At 41.3% G+C, this 27,711-nt stretch overlaps 1 protein-coding gene and 1 long non-coding RNA gene across 2 annotated transcripts in view; both read right to left on the bottom strand.

Moving 5' to 3' along the window:
• The window catches only part of LOC146867961 (S-adenosylmethionine synthase), a 93,022-nt gene that overhangs the window by 5,047 nt on the left and 60,264 nt on the right, over positions 1-27,711 (bottom strand). Inside the window, exons 5-7 of the mRNA XM_085608710.1 lie at positions 23,234-23,377; positions 8,254-8,472; positions 4,279-4,461 (exon numbers count right to left, since the gene is read on the bottom strand). Coding sequence (XP_085464836.1) covers positions 4,279-4,461; positions 8,254-8,472; positions 23,234-23,377 — 546 coding nt within the window. The remainder of the gene's footprint in view (positions 1-4,278; positions 4,462-8,253; positions 8,473-23,233; positions 23,378-27,711) is intronic.
• Positions 1,370-1,879, bottom strand: LOC146867962 (uncharacterized). The gene is made up of 3 exons (XR_014962401.1): positions 1,760-1,879; positions 1,579-1,670; positions 1,370-1,488 (listed from the first exon to the last, which is right to left on the bottom strand). It is a non-coding gene; the product is annotated as an uncharacterized LOC146867962 (long non-coding RNA).

Genomic DNA, 27,711 nt, shown 5'->3' with positions numbered 1-27,711 from the left:
TCATGGAGATGCATGCCTTCAGCTACTTTTAGGTATACTCTAGACCAGTGGACTTCAAACTTTTTAATGCTGCCCCCCTTCCGTGAAAAAAACAAATCAGGGCACCCCCTAAAAACAAAATTCACAATATCCTATTAAACTGGCAGTGTTTAAATATGTCTAGACTTAAACATTTCAGTTAAGTTCTGTCACAGTTTTAAAAATGCAATCAAATACATGATTGCCCAATATACCATTCTGGTAAGTTAGGCCTTACTAACGTGTAAAAGTATCCACAGTGTGATTATCAGAAATTGGGTTGGGGGTTTTGAAGAATATTTGGAGTCCCTTCCCTTTTGACACACACTTCCAACTAGGATATAAATGACAAGAGATGTTAGTGATGGCCCATTACAGAGGGGCTTACTGCGGCTCATTTCTTTTCTGCTGAAGACAAAACACTGTTATCAGCATAATGCTTTTTCTGGCCAGAGCCTGGTGTGCCCACTGGGATCACTTGAGACTTCCCTAGGGGGACCCGTCCCCCAGATTGAAGACCCATACTCTAGACCATCACTAACTCCTTTGCATCAAAAACTGAAAATAGGGGGAACAGTTTAGTGTGGACCTAAATCATTCCTCCACTCAAGATCCCGATTCATAAAACTCTCCTCCTTCGAATCAGCCTAACATTTCCTTAAATATGGTGTTTCACTAAGATCCATCCTTGAACCTCCTCTGTTCACTTTATAAATGGAACCCCTGGCTAGAATACTTCAAGATAATTTGATCCCCATTCATCAATACATTGATGACACTGCTTTACCTCCGAGTATCATATATATCCAGCATAATACATCTGAAGTCCTTCCTCAGTAGCTTAACTCTGTCATCACTCACTCTGCAACAGAACCCAATGAAGATAGAATTGCTACTTCTAGTCTCTACCAACTATCTACTCCAGTCAAATAATGGCTGACTATGCCACACCACTGCTTACTCGATTGGGAAACAAGGAAACCCTACCCACAAAGAGCCTGGGTATTATGTGCTGTAAGGAAACAATAGCTCATGCGGATTGATACTTAACAATATAGTGTATAATCTAAAATAATGATCAAAGAAAAGGGGATTATAAAAGATGTCAGAAGAAAAGGCAAAGCCATACACGTTAGATCTTTTTTGTGATGAATTTTTTGTTTATATTTCTGAAATATTTACACAAAAAGTGGACATAAATTTACGATACAAATTAACATTAAACATACAAATTACATAATAGTGTCCCAAATGAAAAACCTTACAAAAAAATTATTTTACATAACATACAACATACAGACAAGGTTTGCATTTCTCTTTACACAGGCAATCACCAGTAATTAATTATTCAAATTAACAACACTTATTTAATATAGGTGTTGATTGAGTGATTTGCCTATCGCGTCAACGGCGTTTCGACCCTATTCCAAGTGTAAAGGGTCTCGTCAGGACAGTCTAATGTAGGGACACCTAAAAGGAAATTACAAGAATGTATCAGAAAAAGGGCCAGTGGGGCTTAAGAAATGAAAGTAAATTACTATAGGTGATGCGCCTCTTTACCTTAACGTCCAACACTAGTCTAGCGTGAAAATGTACAGTGACACCGTGTTTTAAGTGAACGGATAAAATACTCACAGGTACCCAGCCGGGTGCTGTGTGCAAATAGAGAAAAAAACATTACTGTCTGAGCCATAATTCAGTTGTATATATATATATAGTGGAAACCTAAATATCTACTTACCCCTGTGAGAGTGGACTCACACGGAGGCAGTTGCCCAATGTAATACGGTGTGGTTGTGAATATCACGTAAGATGAGGGTCCTTCAAGATACAGAACCTCCAAACTGCTATATTAGCGAGTACGATCAACTGTATAAAAAATAATAAAAAGGCGCTAGTAACAAAGAAACCAGTGGAAATTGGCCTCTTCAGTCTATTAGTCACATGAAACTAAAACCAACGCAGTGGAGACGCAGCTCCTACCTCATTTATTTCGTCCGGGTTTCTGAATATCTCACGGAGCGCTGCAGCAGGCAAGCAAGGTCCTGGCTGCTAGGTACTCTTAAAATTGCCACCTGCATTGTGCTCTCAATCCCAATGAAAATCTTTGGGACTGCGTTACTGAAGGTCTTCCTGTTCTTCTGATTGAATACGTTCCACTAAGATTGCACTACAAGGTCCGAAACAACAAGTAGATCCTCACACACCCCATGATTCAGTGTTGGGATTGCCAAGGCTTTTTAGGATGTCATGTAGGTTTAATCATACTAATAGCATTAGCAACATGTAGGGTACAATCATGCTATGAAAACCTCACTGTTAAAGAATTGAATGACTGGAATAGCTAATCCTCTTCTATAATAGACAAAGCAATCTATTTGACTGCATAAAGAACACACTGAGAACAAAATGTGTTTTGTTGCTCTGGCATAAAATATGTTGTGTGGACCAAATGTGAGCCAGTCGCACAAACTTCAGTGTACGTGAGGTCCTATCAGACAGTCTACCAGACCGAGCTAGTCCTAAAAGCCTTTCTTTGTCATCGGTTTTGCTGCTACTACCAATAGGGGGATTAGGAAATCATTGCTGTTAATCTGATATGAAATGGCAAGCCCCTGAATTGTTTGAACACAATTACTATGGTGATATAAGAGCTTTTCTTGTGCAAGAATGTATGGCAATGTTCAAAGTGTAATTCTTTCTGTACTATCCGGCTCATCTTTTCCAATGGGATCAACTTGAATCTGTCTTTCCACTACTCTGGTGGTTTGAAATCTGTTATTCCCGAGTTGCCAAACTTTATGGCATGAAACATAGGACCTCTTTAAAGTAGAAGGAGTCTGGAAAGCTTGAAGAGCTGGTTAGTTTAACCTGCCTGGGCATGAAATGTTCCCCCTTCCTACTTGCCAACGTTAAATTGGTAAGCATGAGCGAGTAAAATATTACTCCAGACTGACTCCCAGCGAGATTGCTCAATGCGGGTGGTCGCGTCCACCATGTGCTTTATACACCGGGTTCTTGTGGAAAACACCAAAGAGTTAAATTCCTTCTCTTTATTCCAAGATCCTCTGAATGAGGAAAGGTAGGTTGATAGGCCTGGACCCTGAAAGAGTACTGGGAGTTTAAATTTGAAATTTGTTTAGCAGACGTATGTGCGCATGTTATAAAGTGAGTTGATGTGCTGTGATAGCACGGGTTGTAATGGACAGCTAGTGTTAAAGACAGTCCACCAAAATATTTTTAAAGAAGTTAGTGGTGACTTTGTAGGGTTTGTGTTGCTCCAGCTGAGGTCAAGGTTATGGATTATGGTGGAAGGGAGGGAAGTTAGAGTCAGACAAGTCGGGGACAGTGAGAAATCAGAGTAGTGCAAATCCTAAAGAGATGAATGATAATGACGAGTATAAGGCACATTTATCCTACTGTTTTAGTGGAGGAGCAACACAGAAAATGGGCTCCGAAAGGTGGAGAGGGAGAGAAAGGAGCCCATATTTCTGAAAGCTGGGCCTGCCATAGTGACGACCTCCTTTCTTGGTAATAAAAGGCATTCCTGCAGTCCTGAACCTTCATGTAATGCACTGTGAATGCTGTAGTCTCGCTTTGCTTCCGCAGAACTAGTTAGAATAGCACATATGAAAGCAATGATTTGTAGATGGGATCCAGCAACAGTGTTTATAATGACCGGACTAAAGTGGTGAGCCTATGATCTGCTGGAAGACAAACCCACTTCAAGAGGTGCTGGTTTTATGAGAGGCAGTGACAGATGTTCTAAGGTTTGAGAATTACTCACTGTCGTGAGATTGGGCAAGGGGCCTGTGTGTACAGTTGTCTGTTAACTGGCTGAAAAATCACACAGAAAAAGAAAGATAGAGAAGCTTGCAGCAACTCTATCAAAGGAGGAGAATGTGTGGAATTTTACTTATGCCACAAAACTGCTGCTTGCTTTGTGTGAATGATAAATTTGCAGAATGTTGTATCCCTCTCAGATGAGGACTTTGAAGATATGCATGGGTGTTAAACAGCTTTCGGCGAAGAAGATCACATCCAGTTTGTTTATGGCAATTTTTGGAGGATGAATACGCACTAAGGAGCATGAGGCACTATGTTTGTGTAGAGGGAACTTCGAAGTGATGACCCTTCAAGCATAGTAACCTATAATACCCATAGTATCTTAACTAATCAACCCTCAATTTAACATGCCATGGTTAGATCAAGGTTTCAGAGGCCAGAAACTCAAACACAGGAGCTCATTAAAAGTCATACCTGAACCAATACACGGCGACACAGCTTTGCATGCACCAGAGACTTTGCTACCCAGCGTGCAGCATATGCTGCAGACCTGTCCACCTTGGTGTAGTCTTTGCCAGAGAATGCACCGCCACCATGGGCTCCCCATCCTCCATAGGTGTCGACAATAATCTTGCGACCGGTTACGCCAGCATCACCCTGCAAGTTTCCAAGAAATAAGAAAATTTACCAGAGGGATTCTAGTTACAAACAAAATGCACTGCAGCCCCCATTTGACAAGGAAGAGGCACCTTTGTAACCCATTAACACAAAGCAAATGCTACACATAGCAGAAAGAGCTTTTCATGTCCTAGACTGCACATTATTTGACATCATCTTTAGCAGTTAGCACTCCAGCTTTCCCAGATGCTTTTGAGCATGTACAAGGCTGCAGATGCTTATAAAAGGAAAGGCTGCATGTCCGAGACCTTAGACAAACATCCGCACAATTGCTGACTGAAAGCACATCTCTTTGATGCTATAGTAAGTTGTTAAAATAGATGCTGCTCTATTAAGCTGCTATAAATAGCCATTTTGTACAGAAATTAGTACATGAGTGACTTTACTGGCAGATACTACTGTGTTTGTTTTGGTTTTAGTGCTATTGTAGTTATATTTTACTTCTGCTAAACTAGAGCTAACTTATCTTTTGGCACTAATAGGACAGAATCCAGACCCCCAGCGAGTATCCCTTACAGATCTTGGGTTTGCGGTCACCGATTGGTGTACGAGCAGGATGAGCTTTCCATTCCAGGACTGCACATTAGTGGACGCCATCTTTAGGAGCTGGTGCTCCAGTTTTCCAAGATACTCCTGAGTAAAGGCAGGGCTGCAGATGCTCATCAATGACACGCTGCACGCCCACACTAAAGAATCAGCACCTAGCTGCTCTTAAGTCAATGCAAAAAGTTAACCCTCTCCCTATAGTCTCAAAAAGTAAGAGAGACTAGTCTTGGCGCATGTTGTTAAGCCTTGTGGGAAAAATATGTGAGCTTCCCGGGAATATCAAACAAACTATCGAGAAGTTGGGCCTGAGCTTATCATGATGTATCCTTTAGTGTTTTCACAAGCCGGTTTACTAAAATGTCGAATCTCTCCCAGCTCACTCAATACAAATATATGACTTGATTAAGGAAATGAAGTGGGACTCCCTATGTTTAACAGAAAGTTGGTTAAATGATGAATTGGGCCCATAACTGGCCAAACAATACCAAAAGGGGAAAATTATCCATGTTAAGCGTGTAGGACGTAGAGGAGGGGGAGTTGCTATTCGTCATGGGAATGGTTGAGATTGTTCTTTCATGAACAAAGTGACAAATGGGAATTGTGAACCTTTGGTATGAAGATGCTTGTTATCTGTGGAACGGACCATGCATTTTCTGCTACAATATTGCCCACCTAAATTAGATGATCAGTCATGGAAAGAGGTATACAACAGGATTGAAACTTCAGGAGTAAGCACGCAAAAAGTCATGGTGTTAGGAGATTTTTATCTGCATAGGGATGATATGAGTAATACCAGTTTGTGGACACAATTGGGACCTGTGCTCTGATCCAGTATATTTGGAAAGCCACACATGCAAAAGGGCATCCCCTCAATCACGTTAAGACTAAATTCTGTCTGGCCTTTACGTGGACTGATCATAATTTAATTGCACTGTTTATATTATGGAGTGCAAACAAATCGGTTAGCCATAAATCTGTATTCAAATTGATAAGGACTTGGAAGAAGTTTAATGCAGAGCATGTCACAGTAAGAATAGCCACTTTGTTAATGGAGGTACTGAGCTGCCTGTTTGACACTGAGGTCATAGTTAATAAATAGCTCCAACAATACAAGATGAAAGCAAGTAAGAGTTATTGACGTAAGGCCAAATATATTTAGTGGCACAGAGCCGGCATTTGGCATGGATGACCTGGGCCCAGCCCCAAGGCGGCAATCATCAGAGGGGTGAAAACAACTGTTTGCATAAAGGTCATACAAATAGCAACACACCCTACCTTGGCTCCAGTGATTCCGCTTCAAGTGCTTTTAATCGTTTTTAACGTACTGCAGTCACTGTTTTAGCTCGCTAGCAGCCCCCTGCCTTGCCTCCCATCTACCTTTCACCCCCTGCCACCACACATCAACACCCCCTCCCCAACAAACAACTTAGAACCAGTCTGAGGGAGCTAAGTTGTGGGGGATTCGGATGAGCTAGGGAAGGTGCGGAGATGTGTGTTCAGAAGCAAGTCACTGACTTGATGGAGCCAGTCATGGATTGACCTGTGAATAGGGGCTGATGCCTTAATTTGATTCACCAGCAACAGTGAGGACAGCATATTTCACACCACCCTGAGCAGTATTGGAGCAGGGGCTGGCCCTGCAAATAGATGCTTTGCAATAAGAGAAACTTCTGTTAAGGAAAGCGAAAGAGAAATGTAGAGCTAGCTACAATGGAAAAGATGTAGCCATCCATAACAATTAGGAATGTATTAAGACAATATAATGGAAGCAAGAAGAAATTATTTGGCAACTTCCATTTTAAAGTTTTGTAAGAATATATATAGGGAAATATATAGAACAGTAAAGACTTCCATAAAATCAGATTGCATTTCAAGTATAAAGACCCCCCGCAGGGTTCTGTAATAAACTGCCAATACACTTCTCTGTAAAGATCCAGAAGATTTATGATAAAAATGAAATCGGATAGGAAAGCCCTGACCACTTCTGATGGCTTAGATTAGATGGCAAAGACAATCGTGAACCAGGCCTCTTTATAACATGGTGGGAGAACAGGAGATGAGGAAAATCATGCTGGAAATGAAGGAATGGTCTTCAAGTGATACAATCCTATTTACCTTCTACAAAAAATGTGCATTGCTCCGTATGTGACAACAAAGGGTAACCTGTCGTTAAGCAGAAGTATGATTCCACCGGATTGGAAGAAAGGCGTGGTAGAGCATCCTCTGAAGAACAGTTGCACAGATAGTTGTATGTGGGAGAAATATAGACCAGTCACCTTGCTACCACCTATGAGGAAAATCATAGAAAGAGCAGAATGCAAGCAACTGAGAAAGTAGCAAGAAGGTGACTGCTTAGATGAAAGGAAACTAGGCTTCCAGGCTGACAGAGGAACGGAATCAGCTATGGCTCTTACACTGGATGAGCCGTGCCCAACTGTCGATGAAGGGGATAGTGGTGCACCGATCATGTTGAATCTGTCTGCAGCATTTGCCACTGATCATAACATCATGACTGAGTGCCTCAGGAGCCTAGGCGCAAAAACCATGCTACGTTGGTGTGTCTCCTTCCTTGGAGAACAGATCTTACACAGTGGCGTCACCTCTCCTGCCACTCAATGTTGCAGGAAGTTTCCTGGGGACTGTCTCAAAGGTCGCCTTTATCATCCACTTAATTTAATATAAACATTCAACCATTCCTGAATGTAGTGCTTTAAGTTTTGTTCTGTTCAGAAGTATAATTCACCTTCTGGTGGAAATATGCCATTCTTAAAAAGGTACATGTAGTGTCTCACAAAAAAAGGATACAGTGCATAAACAGGAAAGGTAACAAAAGAGCTTACCATGTACATTGGGAACATCCATAGTCTCTTTCTTTCTTTCTCTCCCTCGTGCTCTCTCTCGGCCTCCAAACCACATCCTCCATAGTACAATCACAAGTAAATGGATAGCTTTTCTTTAAATACCCTTCGCCCCTTCCTGGGCAAAAGCACAACACTGGCCAATTTACAGCACTCTTACAATCATCCAAAGATGATTAACCTAAAGTGACTGTATAGCAAATTGCCAGTGCTGCTGTAACATTTCTCAAATTTACTGAATCTACCAAAGCAATGCACCGCTCGCAAGAACACCACTGACATCAAAGCACAGCTCTCCACAGCCCGACCACATACCACACCAATGCACGGCTCACCAGCACTCCATCGATTTCAACTGATATCTTACCTGTGGCCCTCCAATGACAAAACGCCCACTGGGCTGCAGGTGGTAAATTGTCTTCTCATCCAGATATTTTGCAGGCACCACATATTTGATGACATGCTCTTTCAGGGCTAGTCGCATTTCATCCAAGGTGATGGTCTCATCGTGTTGAACTGAGATCACAATGGTGTGCACCCGAACCGGGATTGCAGCTCCATCCTCCTGAATATACTGTACAGTGACCTAGTAGGTAAGCAAATAAATCAGTCACCCACTTGTATGACTATTACTATTAACTGCTGCGGGTTTACCCGAAGATTCGCAATTGCAAGGAACATCACTCATTGAACTGGTTGGCAGTCAGATGAGCAGTGTAATTTAGCTCCGGTGGTGGGCTTAAGGTCAGAATGATTCTTTCTGAGAAAAGAGAAAAAAGTACCCCTCAGATCAAGGAGACAGAGTTGTTTAGACCAAATCACAAAGGCTCGCCTTGATGATTGTCAACTTTTCGTGCTAATCATATCATCCAACCATACATCTCTAACATTCATGCCTCATTCATCACAATAGGGCAAAAACTACCACAAAGAACTTAGAAATATATATATATTCTGTTATTTGACATACACATCTACTAAATATGTCACTAAATATCATGAATCTCAGTTGCTAACATATGAAGACAACCAGTGCCTATAGATAGTGCTAACAAGTTGTAGTATGAAGGTGTCATGCAAAAACGCATCGGCCATGGACTCTTGTAATTTGCACCTATTTTTTTAAATACAACGTTCATCTACAGGAATAAATGATTGAAAATCGCTCTGCATCTTATCTTGAGTGATCTCGGACTCCCTGGTTGGTGCCACCGTTCAACCACCATAGAGTACAAGTTGAAGTGGAGATAATTATATATACATATACACATACATATATACACACACACCTTCTTCAGGACAGCTACATACTTGGATCTCTCAAATTTAAAAAGCAGAGCAATTTCAAATATATCTTCAAGATTACAGAAACAAATATGACATCTTATAACAGGCCAAAATCGATATATATTGGTATGATGAGTAGAGTTACATATTGATAAGACAGAAGTTATTTCCGGTTATAAAGGTGTCATATTTGTTTCTATTTTTATCTTGCATATGAAATTGCTCTGCTTTTTTTTTTAATTTGGAAGATTCACATATGTGGTAGTCCTGAAGAAGGTGATATATATATATATATCACTGAAAAAACCATAGGTTTCACACATGTTATAGTTAGCGGAAATTTTACTGATAAAAAACCAATGAAATTCCCCCGTTATAGTTAGTGCAGGAAACTATAACTCACGCGACCGCAATCCTCTGCTGATGCTAATACTGTATTTAGACACTTATTTGCCCATGTCTTCTTCCATAAATTTTTAGCTATACATATATTACAAATATTTTTTTTTCATAAAGACACATATGTCATCAGCAGAAGATTGCGGTCGCGTGAGTTATAGTTTCCTGCACTAACTATAACGGGGGAATTTCATTGGTTTTTTATCAGTAAAATTTCCGCTAACTATAACGTGTGAAACCTATGTTTTTTTCAGTGAATTTGCAAGGTTTTTTAAATGCTAATTCCTAACTATAACGTGTGTGAAACCTATGGTTTTTTCAGTGAATTTGTACGGTTTTTTAAATGCTAAGTTACTTTACGCCATTCGTGGCGTGCGCGCCCACTTAACGCAGTTCGTTCCGTGCGCGCACGGTGCGCTTCGCGCACCGCGCGCCCACTTTACGCAGTTAGTGCCGTGCCCACGTTACGCTAGATGGGCCATGTACGCACGATGCGCTTCGCGCACCGTGCGCACATGGAGGACATATTATGCGCTTCCTTGTGATAGGTAATCTGTTGACATTTTTTGGGGAAATGCTGTGCTCTTATATGCCATGCACAAATGGTGGCCTTCGGCCACCATTTGCACACCGGGTGGAGAGAGTGGGGTTTTTTTTTTAAAATAATTTTTTACCGTACGCGTACGGTAAGCGTAATCGGCGAAATTTTCGAAAAATAAAAAATTACCGTTTTTTGCCTTGGGGGATCTTTGAAGACTCAACTAACATGGTTATGTGCATGGGCGCTGTCTAAACAGCCCCTTTATATGTTTTTGGCATTTGTTTATCAGCTCCCCCCTCAGAGTGCGAGAGAGAAAATGGCGGCCGCCGCTTCCTGGTTTCGACCGATTCGAATGTTTACTAAGATCTAAGGGCCAATCAGAATCGCGCTCGCGCACGCCACCGTACGCGTACGGTAAGCGCACCGTAAGCTGGCTCAGATATATATATTGATTTAAAGGCTATTTTCTCAGAATCTACTGAACAGATTTACACCAAACCTACAAAAGGCACTTCCTTGACCTGAGGACTACCTCTCTGCCAAATTTCAAGTAATTCTGTTCAGCCGTTCGGGCTGTAGCTGTGTCTAAAGGTCCTATGGAAAAATGCATGGGAAAAACGCGTTTTGGGACCCCCCTTTTATCTCAGCCCCCGCTTGACGAATCCCCCCGAGACTTTCAGGGTAGGAGCGGAGCGGAGCGTAGCGCCCCACCTATTTTGAAAAATTTGCGAGGATTCGTCAACCGGCGCCAAAGTTATTCAAAATAGAATGTTGCAGATTTCCTATGGAAACGTGGTCCTAACTATAACTACCTACTGGCGACCGCCAGTAGGTAATATGTACACATATATATTTATACAGACCCAATTGTAGGTGCAAGGTGAGTTTATTAGATGCTTTGCATTCCCGCCATGACGCGTTTCAGCCTTCAAGAGGCCTTGATCACATGTCGCCTTGGGAGGAGTGTGCCAATATTTAAAGTGCAATGTGCAAATAACGTGAAAAGCGATTGGCCAATGACACTAAGGTATAGACATAGAAAAAATTCATACATTGCAAAGATTGCTGTCTAATCATTGCACAAAACAGCACTTAAAACAGATCACTAATACTTAAACAAACATGATTGCATGAATATTACAAGTAATAAAAGTGAAACAGTAGTATAATCCGATTTTTTAAAAGTCAGGTAAAAGATCAGATGATAAAAAAATGGCATGCGATGGGCAACATATCCAGAGAGATTATAAAACCCCAGTGGGTTATGACTTAGCTTGAACTGCATGAAAACACAGGTTACTGTTATCCAATATAAGCAACTCAAAATATGGAATCTAATGATTGCCATAAATAAATAGAGAGTTGTTTAAAAAGTATACATAACAATTAACCTGTAGTCAATAAAAACTCCAATAAAAGTTTTCATTAAGACAATGCATTGCTATAAAAAATATATATACTGCTAATCAGTCTCCCTGTGAGCAGAGAAATGTTCAAATATGCTGAAATGTTAAAGTGCTGATGTGTAGGATAAGAAAATACACGCCCAAGTGGGCACCGTGTAATACAACAATATGTCTAACCATAAAAAGTGCTAGTGCAATAAAGTGCTAAAAGTGCATAAAAAAACAGAATGTTGTTAAAAAATGATTTCATAAGTTACAGAAGCAAGGCCAAGAGAATGTCATTAAAGAAATGTGCAAAAGTACAAAAGCTAAATCCTTATTACAAGCATGTATAAAAGTATTTGCTGGAATTTAAGCCTAGCGGTGTCTTGGTATCAAGTTCTAGGATGTATTTAGTTTCCAATGATCGCAAGAGAGCTTCACGATTGCCTCCTCGTCTGAGGGGCAACACTGAATCAAATACAAAGTACTTTAGAAGCTCTACGTTGTTGTCATGGCGCTCCTTAAAATGTCATGCCACCGGATACGATGAATCACTGCCACTGATGGCTCTGATGTGCTGGAGTATCCTCTTGTGGACCTGCAACTTGGTACTACCAACATATTGCAGGCCACACGGACACTCCAGCACATAGACCGCAAACTCAGTCCTGCAAGTGAGCATCTTGTAGATGGGCATCGGTGCATCGCGAAAGGGAATTCTATACTCGGTTTTGTTGACACCATGTCTGCAAGCTTTGCAGCTGGTGCACCTTCTGAATCCCTTTCTGGTATTGAGCCACGTTTTAGTCATGACTAGTTCTGGACTGCTCTTAACTAAAGAATCGCACATAGACCGTGCTTTTCTGAAAGTAATCTCAGGAATAGCTGTCATCAGGTCCCCAATGACAGGATCATTGCGCACCAGGCTCCAATTTTTCTTGAAGATCTTACGAAGAGCCTCATGCTGGTGATTATAAGTTAGAATTAGTCTAGTTGGCTCATTACCCTGTACAGGAGAAATGCTAGTCTTTTTATTATCCAAGGCTACCGATCTAGGGATATGATTAGCTTTAATGATGGCTTTGTCAATTATGGTGACGGCATACCCTCTAGCCAAGAATCTAACTCTGCTAGCATTCTGTGCTGATCTGTATTCTGTCTCAGTACTGCAAATCCGTCTGATGGACAGCATCTCCCCGAAGGGGATACTGCGAATGAGGTGTCCTGGGTGATGGCTAGCAGCGTGTAACACCATGTTGCCCGCCGTGGGCTTCCTGAACAGCCTAGTCTACAATTTATCAACACTGACAAATACTGTAATCATTCTGAACAGTCACCACACTGAAATACCACGTGTGGCAGTTGCACACAAATACATTTTTAATACGTAGTTTATTGTAAAATAAATATATAAAAAAAATAATAATAATACATACATAACTTAGCATTTAAAAAACCGTACAAATTCACTGAAAAAACCATAGGTTTCACACACGTTATAGTTAGGAATTAGCATTTAAAAAACCTTGCAAATTCACTTAAAAAACCATAGGTTTCACACATGTTATAGTTAGGTGGATATTTCACTCGTAAAATACCAATGAAATTCCCCCGTTATAGTTAGTTCAGATAACTATAACTCACGCGACCGCCACTCTATCACAAGGATGATGTCATCAGTGATGTCATGAGTGATGCCACTGACCATGTCATGAGTGATGTAATATGTGACGTCTTGAGCAGGATTGCGGGCGCGCGAGTTATAGTTATCTGAACTAACTATAACGGGGGAATTTCATTGTTTTTTTACGAGTGAAATATCCACCTAACTATAACATGTGTGAAACCTATGGTTTTTTAAGTGAATATATATATAAACACACACACAAACATATACATACACACACACACACACACACACCCATATATATATATATATATATATACACACACACACACACACATATACACACATCAACCATACAAACACGATGACAATTTTTGTTTTTTAACACAATCTGCAGACACTGGGTGTCTAAATATTTTACAAACGGAGTTTCCTGGATATCTAGTGACCTGTTTAGCAGAGGTGTAAAGCATCCAATGACCGGTTTAGAAGATGCGTAAAGTCAAATGACTCAATACTGGGTCTTACTAGGATCTTCCCTGCTTTTTCATTAAATATATGATTCATGTTTTCATTATAGAGACTGGGTTTAAAGCCATATACATTTTTCTAAGTTCTTGGAACTTTGTTTTTGCCATACTGTGAAGTATGAATGCAAGCGATGTATAGCTGAATGATATGATTAGCATGATAAGCGGACAATCATCAAGGTGAGCTTTTGTGATTTGGTCAGAATGTTGGCAATGACAAGTTTGCGAAGACACAATCAACCCACAAGTCAGGAACTCACACATCACATCAAACCCCTATCACAACTGACATACTACAATCACACACTTTCCCAAATAAATATGCAGGTCCACCTGTAATCATTCTGAACAGTCACCACACTGAAATACCACGTCTGGCAGTTGCACACAAATATATAAAAGAGCGTACATCTAAAATGTTTTCTCAGGTTACAGTAAAACGAATGTGCAAAAATGATCGCATCATGCATTTACAGCAATCGGAAAAGGGACACATTACACTGCAGATAGCCTTGGGTTGGGCGTGATGGGTTTTCAGAAAGGGGAAGGGATTCCAGAAAAACAATATGTAGAAAGTTACAGCCAAGCAAATCAGTTTGGGATTCTGTAGACTTAAAATACTTTATAAAACACATGGGCAAAAGTAGCATAAGATTCCCATCTCTCACAATGAACAGGTACATCATGTTCAGCAGCAGTTATGCTACCCTCTGATACATCAATTACAGCACAAGCATAAAAAATGCAAACATGCCTTGAGAAACCCCCCAGTAAACATCACCAGACAAAGTAGTAGGACACCATCAATGAGACATTCAATAAACATTAAACACAAGAAATTGTGAAGACCTTCAATTTGCAGGCAGTCTATTGGCCTCACCTGCATTGATGGAATTAAATTTACAATAGCTTTTATGAAATTCACAGTTAACTCTGCAGCCAGCATCATTGTTACAATTGTGCTCCTTACACACCTTCGCCATCTTTTTCATTTGTTTTCTCATCTGGCATCCCTAGATGCAGGTATCCCCGTGACAATTGATTACATCACCTACAAGGCTTTTCACTTCTCACAAACCAGTTATCATATCCACCGACTTAAATAACAGCAGGAACCTTAAATAGCAGGTGCAAGTCCCTCCTTCAACTTATGCTTCCTAAACGGAAAAAATGCTATTCCCTAAAAATTTATTTCAAAAACCAAGTCCTCTCTCTCTGGCAAACTGAATCGAGTACTACACCCATTAGATGTCAACATCCCCTCTGCAAGTGGAATGACCTAGTGTGCTCCCACGTAGATCTAAACACTTCTACAAGGTACTTACACAGCATATTCATTATCACAAGAGTAACGTTTACTTTATAATTATGTAGCACTTCCTAAACCCCCTGCAGCTTGGGGATAAAACAACATGTGTGCAGATCGATTTAGCAACAAGAAAGGACTTTAAGCATTAAAGATCTTTAAATACTGCAAAACAATGCTTTATTTGCATGAAAGATCACCTATGGTGCAAGATAGGCAAGTTAAATGTCACCTTAATGCCTCGAAAGTGAATTTCCTACAATGTTGCGGGCTTTCCCTAAATGGTAATAAAAATATTCTGATCCCACTAAGCCAGAGGGTTTTTTACTGATTGCAAATGCATGATCGGATCCACTAAAATACTTTTTGCCACACTGGAGAAAGAGCACTAGAGTCACCATAAAGTCCCAAATGACTGACTAAAAGTTCACCTACAATATCTGCAACAATCCAGTGCAGGATAACTGGCCACAACCTACCTACCCAACTAGCAGTTCCATTCTAAGATCCAATACAAATCATCAGTCAACTAACTTTAGTATTGTGATCGGACCACTATTTTTGGTAGCCTTGCACACATCTATAGAGGCACAACAGTAGTCAAAGGCATCTGCATTTTAGTTCAAGATGTAGCACACCCGACTGTCTATACCATATAAAATTGTGTTCAACTGTGATCGATATCTACACTTAAGTTATTTTGGGTAGCAGAAAGGACATAGAAGATGTACGTTATCATGAATGGTATTTTACATACTTTAAAAATTTAATTTACTAAAATATTTTTCAGTATAGGTAAAATTACTTTTTCTGATTAGTATTGTTACCTTGAACCAGAAGGTATGGATATTGTGATATACAAAAACTCATGCACTGAGATCTAGTAAAGTGTACTTTTTTACATTGACCATTATAGGGCTCTAGACTTCCCAGAGGACCAAATTTATCATATTTTAATGAAAATTTAGCAACCCTCAAAGCTACATTAACGATTAGTAATATTCTAATTGATGTTACCTCCACTGTATAGGATGGTTTAACGTTACCGTCACTACATTTGAAGACAAAGAGAGAATTTACCCGCGTAGTCAAAGGGATAATTCTTAACCACCCACATGCGCTGAAAATGTGCTCTCCAGTACTGTAGTAAATATGTTTCAAAACATTTCTTCAGAGTAATTCCCTTGGCAAAAGAAAATCTGAGCTCTGGAAGATAGTGAGATTATTAACAGAGGTCAAGGGCAGACAGCTTGAGTTGCTGATGAAAAGGGGCAAGGTTACTAACCTGTAATAATGAGTTTGCAGCCAGCAGTGCTGTAGATCCACTCGCCATGCATACTCCTGCCATTTAGAGCAGGGCTTGGAATGTTGTAAAACAAGAAAAAGTAGTTTCTTAGAAGAAGGGGTTTCAGTTTTGAGGTAACTTGTGGTAGCATCCTTAAAATCACAATGGACCAGGACACATACTCCACCTTATATTCCGTTTCCCCCCATATATGGCAAATTATATATGTCATTTAAAACATATCATTTGAAACTTGCAAAATCACTGAAATTCACCAGTTGTAGTAACTATAACTTATGTCCTTAAGTAACTTTAAGGTGCACCCCCGTCATGAACAGTATTTTCACCAATGATGGTATTTCAGATGCGATTAGGGATAATTTGAATGTAGTCAATGAATGTCAGGAGTGATTTAATATGCAAGGATAAAAGCAGTCCATGGCGAGGGAGCGAACTATGGTTATTTTAGAGCATGAGGTATAGTTACTTGCCATAACTACAACTGGTGACTTTTAGTGGTTTTGTTAATCTCAAATTATATGTTCCCTAGAACCTTTGGGATTTTTTCCAGTGACAATGTAAGATTTTTTTTAATGCAAAGTTAGTTATTCTTACAATTGCCATCTATAACGTCACTTGAACTTTTTTTTCCCAGTGAATTTCTATTTTTTTTATTTTTATCGTAAAGTAAGATGTCTATCACTGTGCGTGGCGAGGGGGGGAAGCATGGGGTTCGACACTGGACCTGGCCTTGCATTGTCTGTTGTATTGCCCCCGTCCAAGCTTGTTGCCCTGTCCAACTCCTCCTTGCAAAAGTACATGGCCCTCCCCCTTACTCTAGCCTTGTAAGGCCGATGTTGTGCCAGAGCCCTCCATGGTTAGCTTGCTGTCCCTGCCCACTCCTCCTGCTCTCAGTTGCCCTAGTCTATGCCCGTCACTGCCCTCCTGCTTAGCATCCATGATTAGCTTGCTGCTCCTAACCTGACTCCCTGTGCCCTCTGATGTCTGTGTGCATGCTCTGGCCCCCTCCCTTTTGCCCGCAATGTTACACTGATCTGCCACTGCCCCTCCTTCCTGCCCAGCATGGTTTGATTGCTGCGTCTTTCCATGCCCTCCATAGTCCAGGTGCAGGTCCCTAAACCCTCTCTTCTGCCCTTTATGATCTGCCACTGTCCCTCCTGCCTGCCCTGTAGATGGACACTGCTCGTCCCGCCTGCCCTGTGTGGTCAGCTTGGTGGCCCTGTCCCCTCCCTCGCCCTCTGTTGTCTGAGTCCGTTCCCCTATCTCCTGCCCTCCATGGCCCACTGTGCTTCAACTGCCCATCCCGCCAGCCCTGAATGGTCTGTTGTGCTGCCACTGCCCCTCCTGCCTGACCTGCGTAATTAGCTTGTTGCCCCTGCCGCGTCCTGCCCTCCATTGTCTGGGTCCATGCCCCCATCGCCTCCCTCCTGCCTGCCAAAGTCTGTGGGCATGCCCCTGCCCCCTCTCTCCAGCCCGCCATGGTCTGTTGTGTTGCAACTGGTCCTCCTGCCTGCCCTGTATGGTCAGCCTGCTGCCCATGCCTTCTTCCCTCTGCCCTCCGGGGTCGGTGTGCATGCACCTACTGTATTCTATGGTCTGTTCTATACTGCCCCCCAGCTTGCCCTGTGTGATGTACTGAGCTGCTGCTACACCCTGCGCCTGGCCTGTAATGTCATTTCGGTGCCCCTGCCGACTCCCTCCTTTCTTTTATTGTTCGAGTCCATGTCCCTACCCTATTCCTCCTCCTCCTCCCCTGCATGGTCTGTTGTACCATACATGCCAAAATGTTGAATTTGGTAAGAGGGAGATTTTGAAGAATATTATATTATATATGCTTTTGTTTCCGTTTCGCGATGTTTCCAGGGGGCTCATGATAACCAACGTCATGGCGATCTCCTGAGTCACCGCGAAAATATAAAATAGGATTTAGAGATGATTTTCATAGAACCTCTAAAAATATATTACTTTAGAGAACACTGTAAGCAACCCCTAGTGTGTAAAATACCGTAATATATGTGTGTGAGTGTATATATATATATTTTACCTACTTGCTGTTGCCAGTAGGTAGTTATAGTTAGGACCATGTTTCCATAGGAAAGCATTTTTTTACTTGTCTATAACGTTGGCATTGTTTGACCAATCTTCATCAAATTTTCCCCAAAAACTGTCAAGGTAGGTCCTGTTGGCATGGATAGTTTGGGGGTGATCCGTGCAGTGGGGACGAAGAATTTTGTGCACGGAATAAGAGTACGCTGAAATGTTAATTCCCATAGGAACCTTTAGCCACACCTACAGCCTGAACTGATGAACAGACTTACACCAAATTTGGCAGGGATAGATGTTGGTTCAAGGAAGTGCCTTTTGCCTATTTGGTGTGAATCACTTTAGTCATTTTGGAGAAATTGGAGCCAAAACTTTTTGTGATATCTTGGCCGCAGATATTTTGCGGTGGTATTGCGGATTCACGATTAATCGTGAATGCACTGGCCAACAGGAATGCTTTGATTGGCTGGACGCAACCTGAACAGAAAGTTGCGGCTGACATTTTATCTATCGGGAACGGCACTCGGGCCTGAAAATGTGTGTGAAAGCCCACATAAGGGGTCAGGGTGGAGATACTCTGACCCCATGATTGAGAAATTGGGGTTAGTGATGAGTTATGTGTCCAAAACTGAGTTTTTTTTAATCGTGCACGATATTCGCGACAATGCGTCCACTAGCGTGACTCCCCATGTACCGTCGCGGGGACATCGAGACTCGTCATGAATATTGGTAGAAATATAAAAAATTAGATCAGTGAATCAGTAATACACATTGTTATATAGAAATTGAGATTATGATAAATGTTTTTATAGAGTTACTTTTATAGTGAGTTATCTACTGTGATGGTTTGAATTAATTATATAGTTTTAATTTTTGGATGTGTTGGTGGTCATTGAATGTCTGCTTTTGTTTCTGTTTCCGCGACGTGTCCAGGGGACTCACGATTACCGACGTAATCGCGATCTCCCAAGTCACCACGAAAATATAAAATCATTTTTAGAGAAGGTTTTTATAGAAACGCTCTAGAACAACATGACTTTAGAGGATACTGTAAGAAACCCCTAGTGTGTAAAATACTGTAGTATGTGTGTATATATGTATTTTAGACTTTATATAAAAGGCGCAATTGTCGCAGTTAATGACATCATTGCGATGACCCGAATAACCGCGAAAACAGAAAATGGGTCTTAAAGATGGTTTTTAAAGAAACTTAGTAGAAAAATATGGAGTTTAAATATGCTTTGAAAGAAAAATATATATAGTAATATGTGTAGTGCAATGTTCAGAATGGATTTATTAAAACATATTTTTGGATGTGTTGGTGGCCATTGAATGTCTGCTTCTATTTTCTGTTTTCGCGACATATCCGCAGGGATCGCAACGTCGTTGAGAAGATCCCTAAAAACTGGAAAAAAGGATCTTTTTAAAGAAAATCCACAATGTTTCGGGTACTAGGTAGGCCTGGGCGGTAAATTCCGTTCCGCTCGCGGAATTTGCGGAATTTCGGTAATTTCGCGTTCCGCGGAGAACGCGAAATTGCCAAAAATTCTTGTTTCCGCGACTTCGCGACATTTTTTCATGTTCGCGTTCTCAAAATGCGTGTTCGCGAGATATTTCTCCCCGAGCATGCAAACAGCAACTGTGAACAGGAAAAAAGCATCGCGAACAAGCAATTCCGCGTGTTCGCGGAATTTCTGCATGTTCGCGGAGATTTTTTACCGTTTCGCGGAGATTTGCGTAACGCGATTACGCAATTTCCGCCCACCCCTAGTACTAGGGTGCCTCTTAATAGAGCTTTTGTGTTGCTTGTGTGTATATGGCAACTACACATAAAACCGGATGCAGAGTTTCAGGTTACTTAGAAACCCCTGTTGCCTTCATCCGTGAAGCGCACTCCATCTTTTCTATACAATCCATGCATGTCAAAACGCAGATTGTTGTTATAGATACAGCTCATGCGATGGTCTCTGAGGAATGCAGAAACAGTTAAATTAACATGGTTCCTGGCTTTGTCAATCAGTGGACAGAATTGATTGGACAACTTCCATTTCGGTCTTTGGCATATGAGTACACCAAGACAGTGTGAAGGAAAAGCATCATCAATTCAGCAAAGGTATCCTTCATTAGGATTTCCAGTCCTACTCCAGTTAATGTGCCTAGGGAATTGCTACCACATTGCACAATCACGAGGAAGGTTACAGGGAATTATATAGGAATTAGCATTTAAAAAACCTTCGAAATTCAGTGAAAAAAAACCAAAGGTTACAGGGATGTTGTAGTTAAGCTCAGATTTCACACGCACAAATCCAGAGAAATTCAGCAGTAACAGTTAGCTGAGCTTACTATAACTCGCGCCCCCACAATGCACTGCTTATGACCTCACATAGTACATCACTCATGATATGGTCAGTGACATCACTTTATATGTCCTCTTTTTTAATGACCCTCAAACTCTGCCATTCAGTACAATGTATTTCAATAGGGACCATGTCCCGGAGTCCTGTAAAGGCTGCCACAACATGTAGACACTCCTCAGTCAGTCGTACACTGGTTGGCACTGCCTCCTATAGTCAGGCAACTGACCTCATCTATGCCTTGGTGCAAAGCTCAAGAGCAACCAGAGTCCTTTTTCGCCCAGTGTTAGCGACGTGCTGTGCGCTGCAGATAGGAGAAGTTCTCTCCTGACTGAGGAGAGTCTACCACTGGTTTTGTATATTTATTTTCTTCATGACATTGACCATTTACACTTGTAATAATTATCATGAGGTCCTGAAGAAGGCCGCCACACCTCCTATAAGGGTATTAGGCTGTAACATGACGACCTATATTCACCCATTCACTCTTTGACAGAGCTAATCTCACTCTGTATCGGTTAGTTTTAATCCTGATCGGAGGGTGCCCGAATAAAGTGATGCGCAAACTTCCAAACCAGTTTTATTTCACACTCCTACCCTTCTCAGCACACCAGGTTCACATAGGGTATTTAGTATAACTATTCCTAAAATACTAAAACATCCCTGAGCTCCTCCCTCTCAGTGAGGGGGTTGTAGCCCGCACTGTGACTAGGTTGCGATGCGAGGTGGTTGCCCTATGATTAAACATGCACCCTCAGGTGGGTGAGGGGAACTATAATAGTGACACTCCCTTAGCATAAGCTGTTCTTCCTTTTCCTTTTTACTTCTCCCTACTTTTGTTTTCCTTCCTGTCTCACAGACCCAGGGGTTCTATTTTGTTATGAATCTATCTTTGGGGGGACGTAAACCTTGCTGGTCCTCTAAATCCTTTTGGCCCTCCCCTCCCCCCCTTTGGTGTTGCATCCTCATCGTGATGCCAGCCCTTGTTTGGCTCAACACGCCTTCAACCTTAATTACAGTGTCACGCGATCCAGACAGTCTTATCAGCACGCCGGCACCTTTGTTTTCGTACGAGAAATCCCCATTGCACACCGGACTAGTAGTGCAACATCTCCGCCCGTCCACCCGAATTTCTCTGCACACCAAACCTTGGGTGCATGTTTTAAAATACCATTCCTTGGATTTCCTTCTTGCTCCATAAAGGAACTGACAAATTATTCCGTAACCCGGTCCTGAAGATGAACTGAACTAACTACAGTTTGAAATGCCGTCAACAACTCAGCGCAACTCTTGCTGTTTTTCGTTCTCTAACTTTTCGAAGACTTTATGTTTTCATAATTTTTGAAGTTTTGCCATCATTTAAGTTGATTGTATATTTCTTTTTCGCCATTTCCCCGGTCTCACTTGTCACTTGTGTCACTCACTTTTCCGCACGAGCAGGGTAGTGGAAAGGATTGTATGGGATACACCCACATATAATGTAAACAGTGCTGATACTTTATTTGTATTTATTTCTCTAAAATGGAGACCGCCCAATATATTTCTCTTTAAACTATTGTTGTCTCCTTGTTTCGTTCTTTCTGCAGTTACTATGCATGTTTTGCATAGTTGCCTATGAACATTGCCTGTTGAGACGTTGTGGTTTGCTAAAACATTATTTACCCAGGTCTCAACTGGGTCTACAGGTAACCTCCAGTGGTTTTTCACTTACTGGTTTACATGCCAACGATGTACACTTTCTGCTGTTTAATCACTACCAGGCATGTTTAGTGCTACGCTCAACATCACTCTCCACCAATGCAAGATTGTCATCTCCAAACTCAATCAGAAAAGCTGAAAGCACACAGTTGCAGGTCACTACCACGCAGGACAATAGTAAGTCATTATCACGCATCCATTACAAATGGAATCACCACTACTATGCAGGTAAGTTTATTGTACTTTTAAGGGTACATCTACGAACCTCTTACCCTCCTAATCACTACTCACCCTGACACCCAACAACCCATTAACGCCAAATTATTAACTACACCTAAAACAAATACCTCCAAAAAACCTAACCAACAATAAACCCTAAAAACTCCTTACTGCCCAAAGCCTACTTATGCCTGACCGCTAAAACTGCTTCCCAACAATATATGACCAAACCCTTATCCCCTAAATACTTACCTACAAAATAATAGATATACCCATCTACTTGCGTAAACACAAATACATATAATAAAATAACATATACTTACCAGCAACATAATGTCCCCTTGTGTTGTTGTGACTCCCGTTGTTAATGTACATATATTTAATTATTTTTTTTAAATTAAAAACTGACCTGCGTGGCAATGGCATATGTGGTAGTGGATCAGTTGAATGGATAGGAGCAGTGTTTAAGTTGGCGAGTTTATTTCATGGCACCTCGTCAACCACTAATCAAATGTCCTTGACAGAACATTCATGACCGCATATGCTCACCCATTTTAGAATGGAACCACCCCTCAAAAGCCTAAGGTCTCCACAGCAAACGCTGGCCCCTCTCCCCCCACCACAACACTTACTTTGTTTTTCGGTTTACCTGTGTCTTGGAATCGGGCCTTAGCCAGGGCAGCTCCCCATTCCGCCTCAGCTCCGATAACCTGAAGTTGAGTTTGTGCGCAAGCATGATGGTAAGTGGCATACACTCTTCGGTCTCATCCGTCGCATACCCGAACATCAGACCCTGTCAAATAGAAGGGAGTGTGATCATGAGAGATAGGTGAAAAGTTACCAAAAGCAATTAACAATTTTGTCTATACAAGGTAGACCTCCTTCTTACAGGACCTGCCAAGGAAGAATTCCTTCCCAAGCAAATTAACTAGCACCACACCTTCTGCAAACAACAACAAAAACCACATTGAATTATCTTGGTTTTAAGTGGCACACATTGAAGTAAAGTATAGCAATAACTAGGTAGGCCATTTACAAGATTCTCAGTTCTGCAGTCCCATCTACTGTTTAAAAAAATAAAATAATAATAATTACGGAGTATTATATAGCGTGAACTTGACCCAAAGGTATCGGGTATCAGAGCGCTTTACACGAGCACCAGTTGCGTTACATGAGTACACATTCATTTTTGTTAGGCACGGGGAGGTTAAGTGATTTGCCCAGAATCACAGGATGTTGCGTGTCCTTGCCGAGACTCGAACTAGGTTCCCCAGATTTTAGGACAACCGCCCTAGCCGTTAGGCCACATCCTCTTAAAACTTAACTTTTTGAGGAAGGATTTGAGCACATGTGTGGCATGAAAAAATACTGAGGAGTCATGGTAAAAGGTAGTGATGGAAGCATAATTCTCGAGGGGTCAAATGCATTGTTAGCTAAGCCACAATATGGACATGCTGGTTTATAATCAGTGGGAATTGATGTGTCCAAGGCACGTTCGCTGAACTCAACACCTCCCTAGGGGGCACACTTGTGTCCAAATTTGGTAAAGAAAAACAGAAGACTGTTTGAGGATATACTTAGGAGTATTTGTAAACATCAACAAATAGCACAGTGAAGAGGAAGCAGAGAACAATTTGGCATGGTGAACTGCTGCAGCAACGCATAACTGAAATGTACATTATAATCAACTCTGAAAAAAATCAAAAACAAAGCATTAATGGAGAGATGCTTAATCAGGAAGTCGTGTAGTTCCTAGGAATCCCCAGGACCTTCGCATTTTGGATGACCTAAACTGAGGGCTTGGTGTCCCAACCGCTTCCGGACACCCCCACAGGATATGTCAGCCGTTGACCAGCTAGCTCTACAGTGCCACTACCACCCCCCTGTATCTTACAGTGGTGTAGGTAGTCTCTGCAACCACTGAACATGACAACCCTGATTCCTCAGGGGATCGTGGAAAACAGTACAGTACTTTTTGCTCAGACACTCATGCTCACTTATTCTCAGAAAATACACAGGATGGTGATTAGGACGTTTCAATAAGTATTTAATGGTCCAGCATCAGTCTTGTGTAAAACATATTTGCTGCGGCAATCAGGAGACAGGAGCACACAAAAGAGATTGCTAGTAACAATATAGTAAATAGAAGACACATTTCTACCATAGTGCTAATAAGATGGGCACAAGTAGCTCAGATAAAAACAGTAGCACTTTCATATTCCTAAAATGCACCCTAAGTAATTTGCCTAAATGTACCCAGCCTAGATCTGTATGTGTAGCATGTATATGCGTGTAGCTATATATATGTATGTGTGTAGCCAAGAAACCCCTAGGGAAGAACCATCCTCCTCACCTGATGGTTGAGAACGAAGGACCCCGCCTCTGCTTCGAGGATGACAGCCCGCAAGGGATGTCAGTCCACTGCATGCCGAAGATTCAGCATGCAGGACCCCATGTCAGCTTGGAAGAAATTCTCCTCTAATTTGCAGGGGGAAATAAGGGTCTTATATACTAGAGTGGTCACTCCAGGGTTGCTTCTAGAATTGATATATTTTGAAAACAATCAAATGTTTTTCCAAACAAATGTGATCATGCACAGCTGGCTGTTGGCAAAGGATGAAAAAAGTGATGACCCATATACAGAATTATTATACCGTGCCTGAGGACATGTTTATGTACATCAGGTACAGGGTTCATGATAGAATACTGAGAGTTTGGTGTCGAAGAGACAGGGGCAAGTTACTAGGTAAAAGGTCACCTGTTTAGAATCGTTATTGTCGTGTGGATGGGACAAATATGTATGTAAAAGGGGGGATACATGACCGGACTATCCTAAAGGACATGACAGTGATGGAAGCATAATTTTTAAGGGGTCAAATGTATTGTTAGCCAAGCCACAATATGGACATACTGGTTTATAATCGGTGAGAATTGATGTGTCTAAGGCATGTTCTCTGAACTCAACATCTCCCACGGAGGCACACTTGTGTTCGAATTTGGTAAAGAAAAACAGAAGACTGTATATAATTAACCAATAACCCTTGAAAAGGGAGAGCTCAATGCTCCAGGGTCCTGCTAGCAGGAGCCGGAAAAAAGAACTGAAAGTAAAAGGGACCTGCTGGGCATTCTGGGATACTGGGGAAAGTTCTGGAAATCTGGAAAGTTTTCTTAAAGGCACAGTATCCTGTTCTAAGCCACATAATGGCAGCCTATGGGGCTTGTCTGTCCACTCCTTCCTCTCTATCATTCCAGAGGCTTTTGCTGGTAGAGGCAGGGTTTTTTCCTATGTGGAGAAAAGCTGGACAGGCAGTGCTGTTTGTGGATGTTGGTGGAATTCTAGTTGAAGTACTGGACAGTGTAGCCTGTGGGTATAGGCTGCATTATCTGTCTTTAAATTAAATTCTCTCTTAAAGGTGTATGCAGGTCTGCATGATTTGTCACCTTTAGAGATTATTTTTTATTGCTCCGGGGTCCACGCACATGGGCGGGACTATTCACTAGATTATGACTATAACAGAGATCCCTTACTACAGAACGAAGGACCCCGCCTCTGCTTCGAGGATGACAGCCCGCAAGGGATGTCAGTCCACTACATGCCGAAGATTCAGCATGCAGGACCCCATGTCAGCTTGGAAGAAATACTCCTCTAATTTGCAGGGGGAAATAAGGGTCTTATATACTAGAGTGGTCACTCCAGGGTTGCTTCTAGAATTGATATATTTTGAAAACAATCGAATGTTTTTCCAAACAAATGTGATCATGCACAGCTGGCTGTTGGCAAAGGATGAAAAAAGTGATGACCCATATACAGAATTATTATACCGTGCCTGAGGACATGTTTATGTACATCAGGTACAGGGTTCATGATAGAATACTGAGAGTTTGGTGTCGAAGAGACAGGGGCAAGTTACTAGGTAAAAGGTCACCTGTTTAGAATCGTTATTGTCGTGTGGATGGGACAAATATGTATGTAAAAGGGGGGATACATGACCGGACTATCCTAAAGGACATGACGGTGATGGAAGCATAATTTTTGAGGGGTCAAATGTATTGTTAGCCAAGCCACAATATGGACATACTGGTTTATAATCGGTGAGAATTGATGTGTCTAAGGCATGTTCTCTGAACTCAACATCTCCCACGGAGGCACACTTGTGTTCGAATTTGGTAAAGAAAAACAGAAGACTGTATATATAATATATACTTAGGAGCAATTGTAAACGTCAACAAATAGCACAGTGAAGAGGTGGCAGAGAAAAATTTGGTATGGTGTATTGCTGTAGCAACGCAAACCTGAAATGTACTCAAAGTTTGGCAAAGTGCAAACTAGTACATTATAATCAACTCTGAAAAAATTCAAAACAAAACATTAATGGAGAGATGCTTAATCCGGAAGACCCTGTTTGCCTCTGGAGTTAGAGCATTATAAATAGCACGGCAACCTCTGGTACTACACGGAATATTTGCAGTGTACTTTGCAGTCAATTTACATTCCAAAGAGTATGTTATAGAAACAAATCTATCATAACTGTAAATTCCATCTAACTTAATTTCAGTGCCCACCCTCACCTCTAACCACCAAAAGCTTATGTTCATATTTAAAGTCTAGAATATAGATCGACATTAGAGTTTTCATGACAATCTTTGAGAATCGGATTTAATTGAGTGGGATATAGTGGCAATCTCGTCACAAGTGGAACTAAAAAGTGAACAATCCAGAAACTGTTTAATATAAGTCGCCATTTGGCAACAATATGTGATAGCACATTTGCTGCCCCTTAATTATAGCCACAAAGGTACATTAGCTCGAAAATACTGAGTTTTATCCAAGATGAGTTCCTGCCACCTACTTATGTCTGGATTCCAAAAATGTGAAAGCAGCACTTCACAAACGGTCTTCCATAGACACACTTACAACATGTATGTTAACAAAAATTCCATGCTGCTGAAGCAAAATCATTAAGTAATTTACTTGGAAAGAGGAACCATTCTTAACTCACAATCAAACGTGTTTTAAAATTCAACTGATCACAAAAAGTAGTATAAATTCAAAATAGAGCAATGTCACCCAAACAATTATATGGATAGTCAAACATGCAAATAAGAGAGCCCTAAATAATTAATAGT

The sequence above is a fragment of the Triturus cristatus genome, chromosome 1_2 (assembly GCF_964204655.1).
Source record: "Triturus cristatus chromosome 1_2, aTriCri1.1, whole genome shotgun sequence".
Lineage (NCBI taxonomy): Eukaryota > Metazoa > Chordata > Amphibia > Caudata > Salamandridae > Triturus > Triturus cristatus.
The sequence above is the reverse complement of the archived record's forward strand: the minus strand, read 5'-3'. Positions and strand labels throughout refer to the sequence as shown.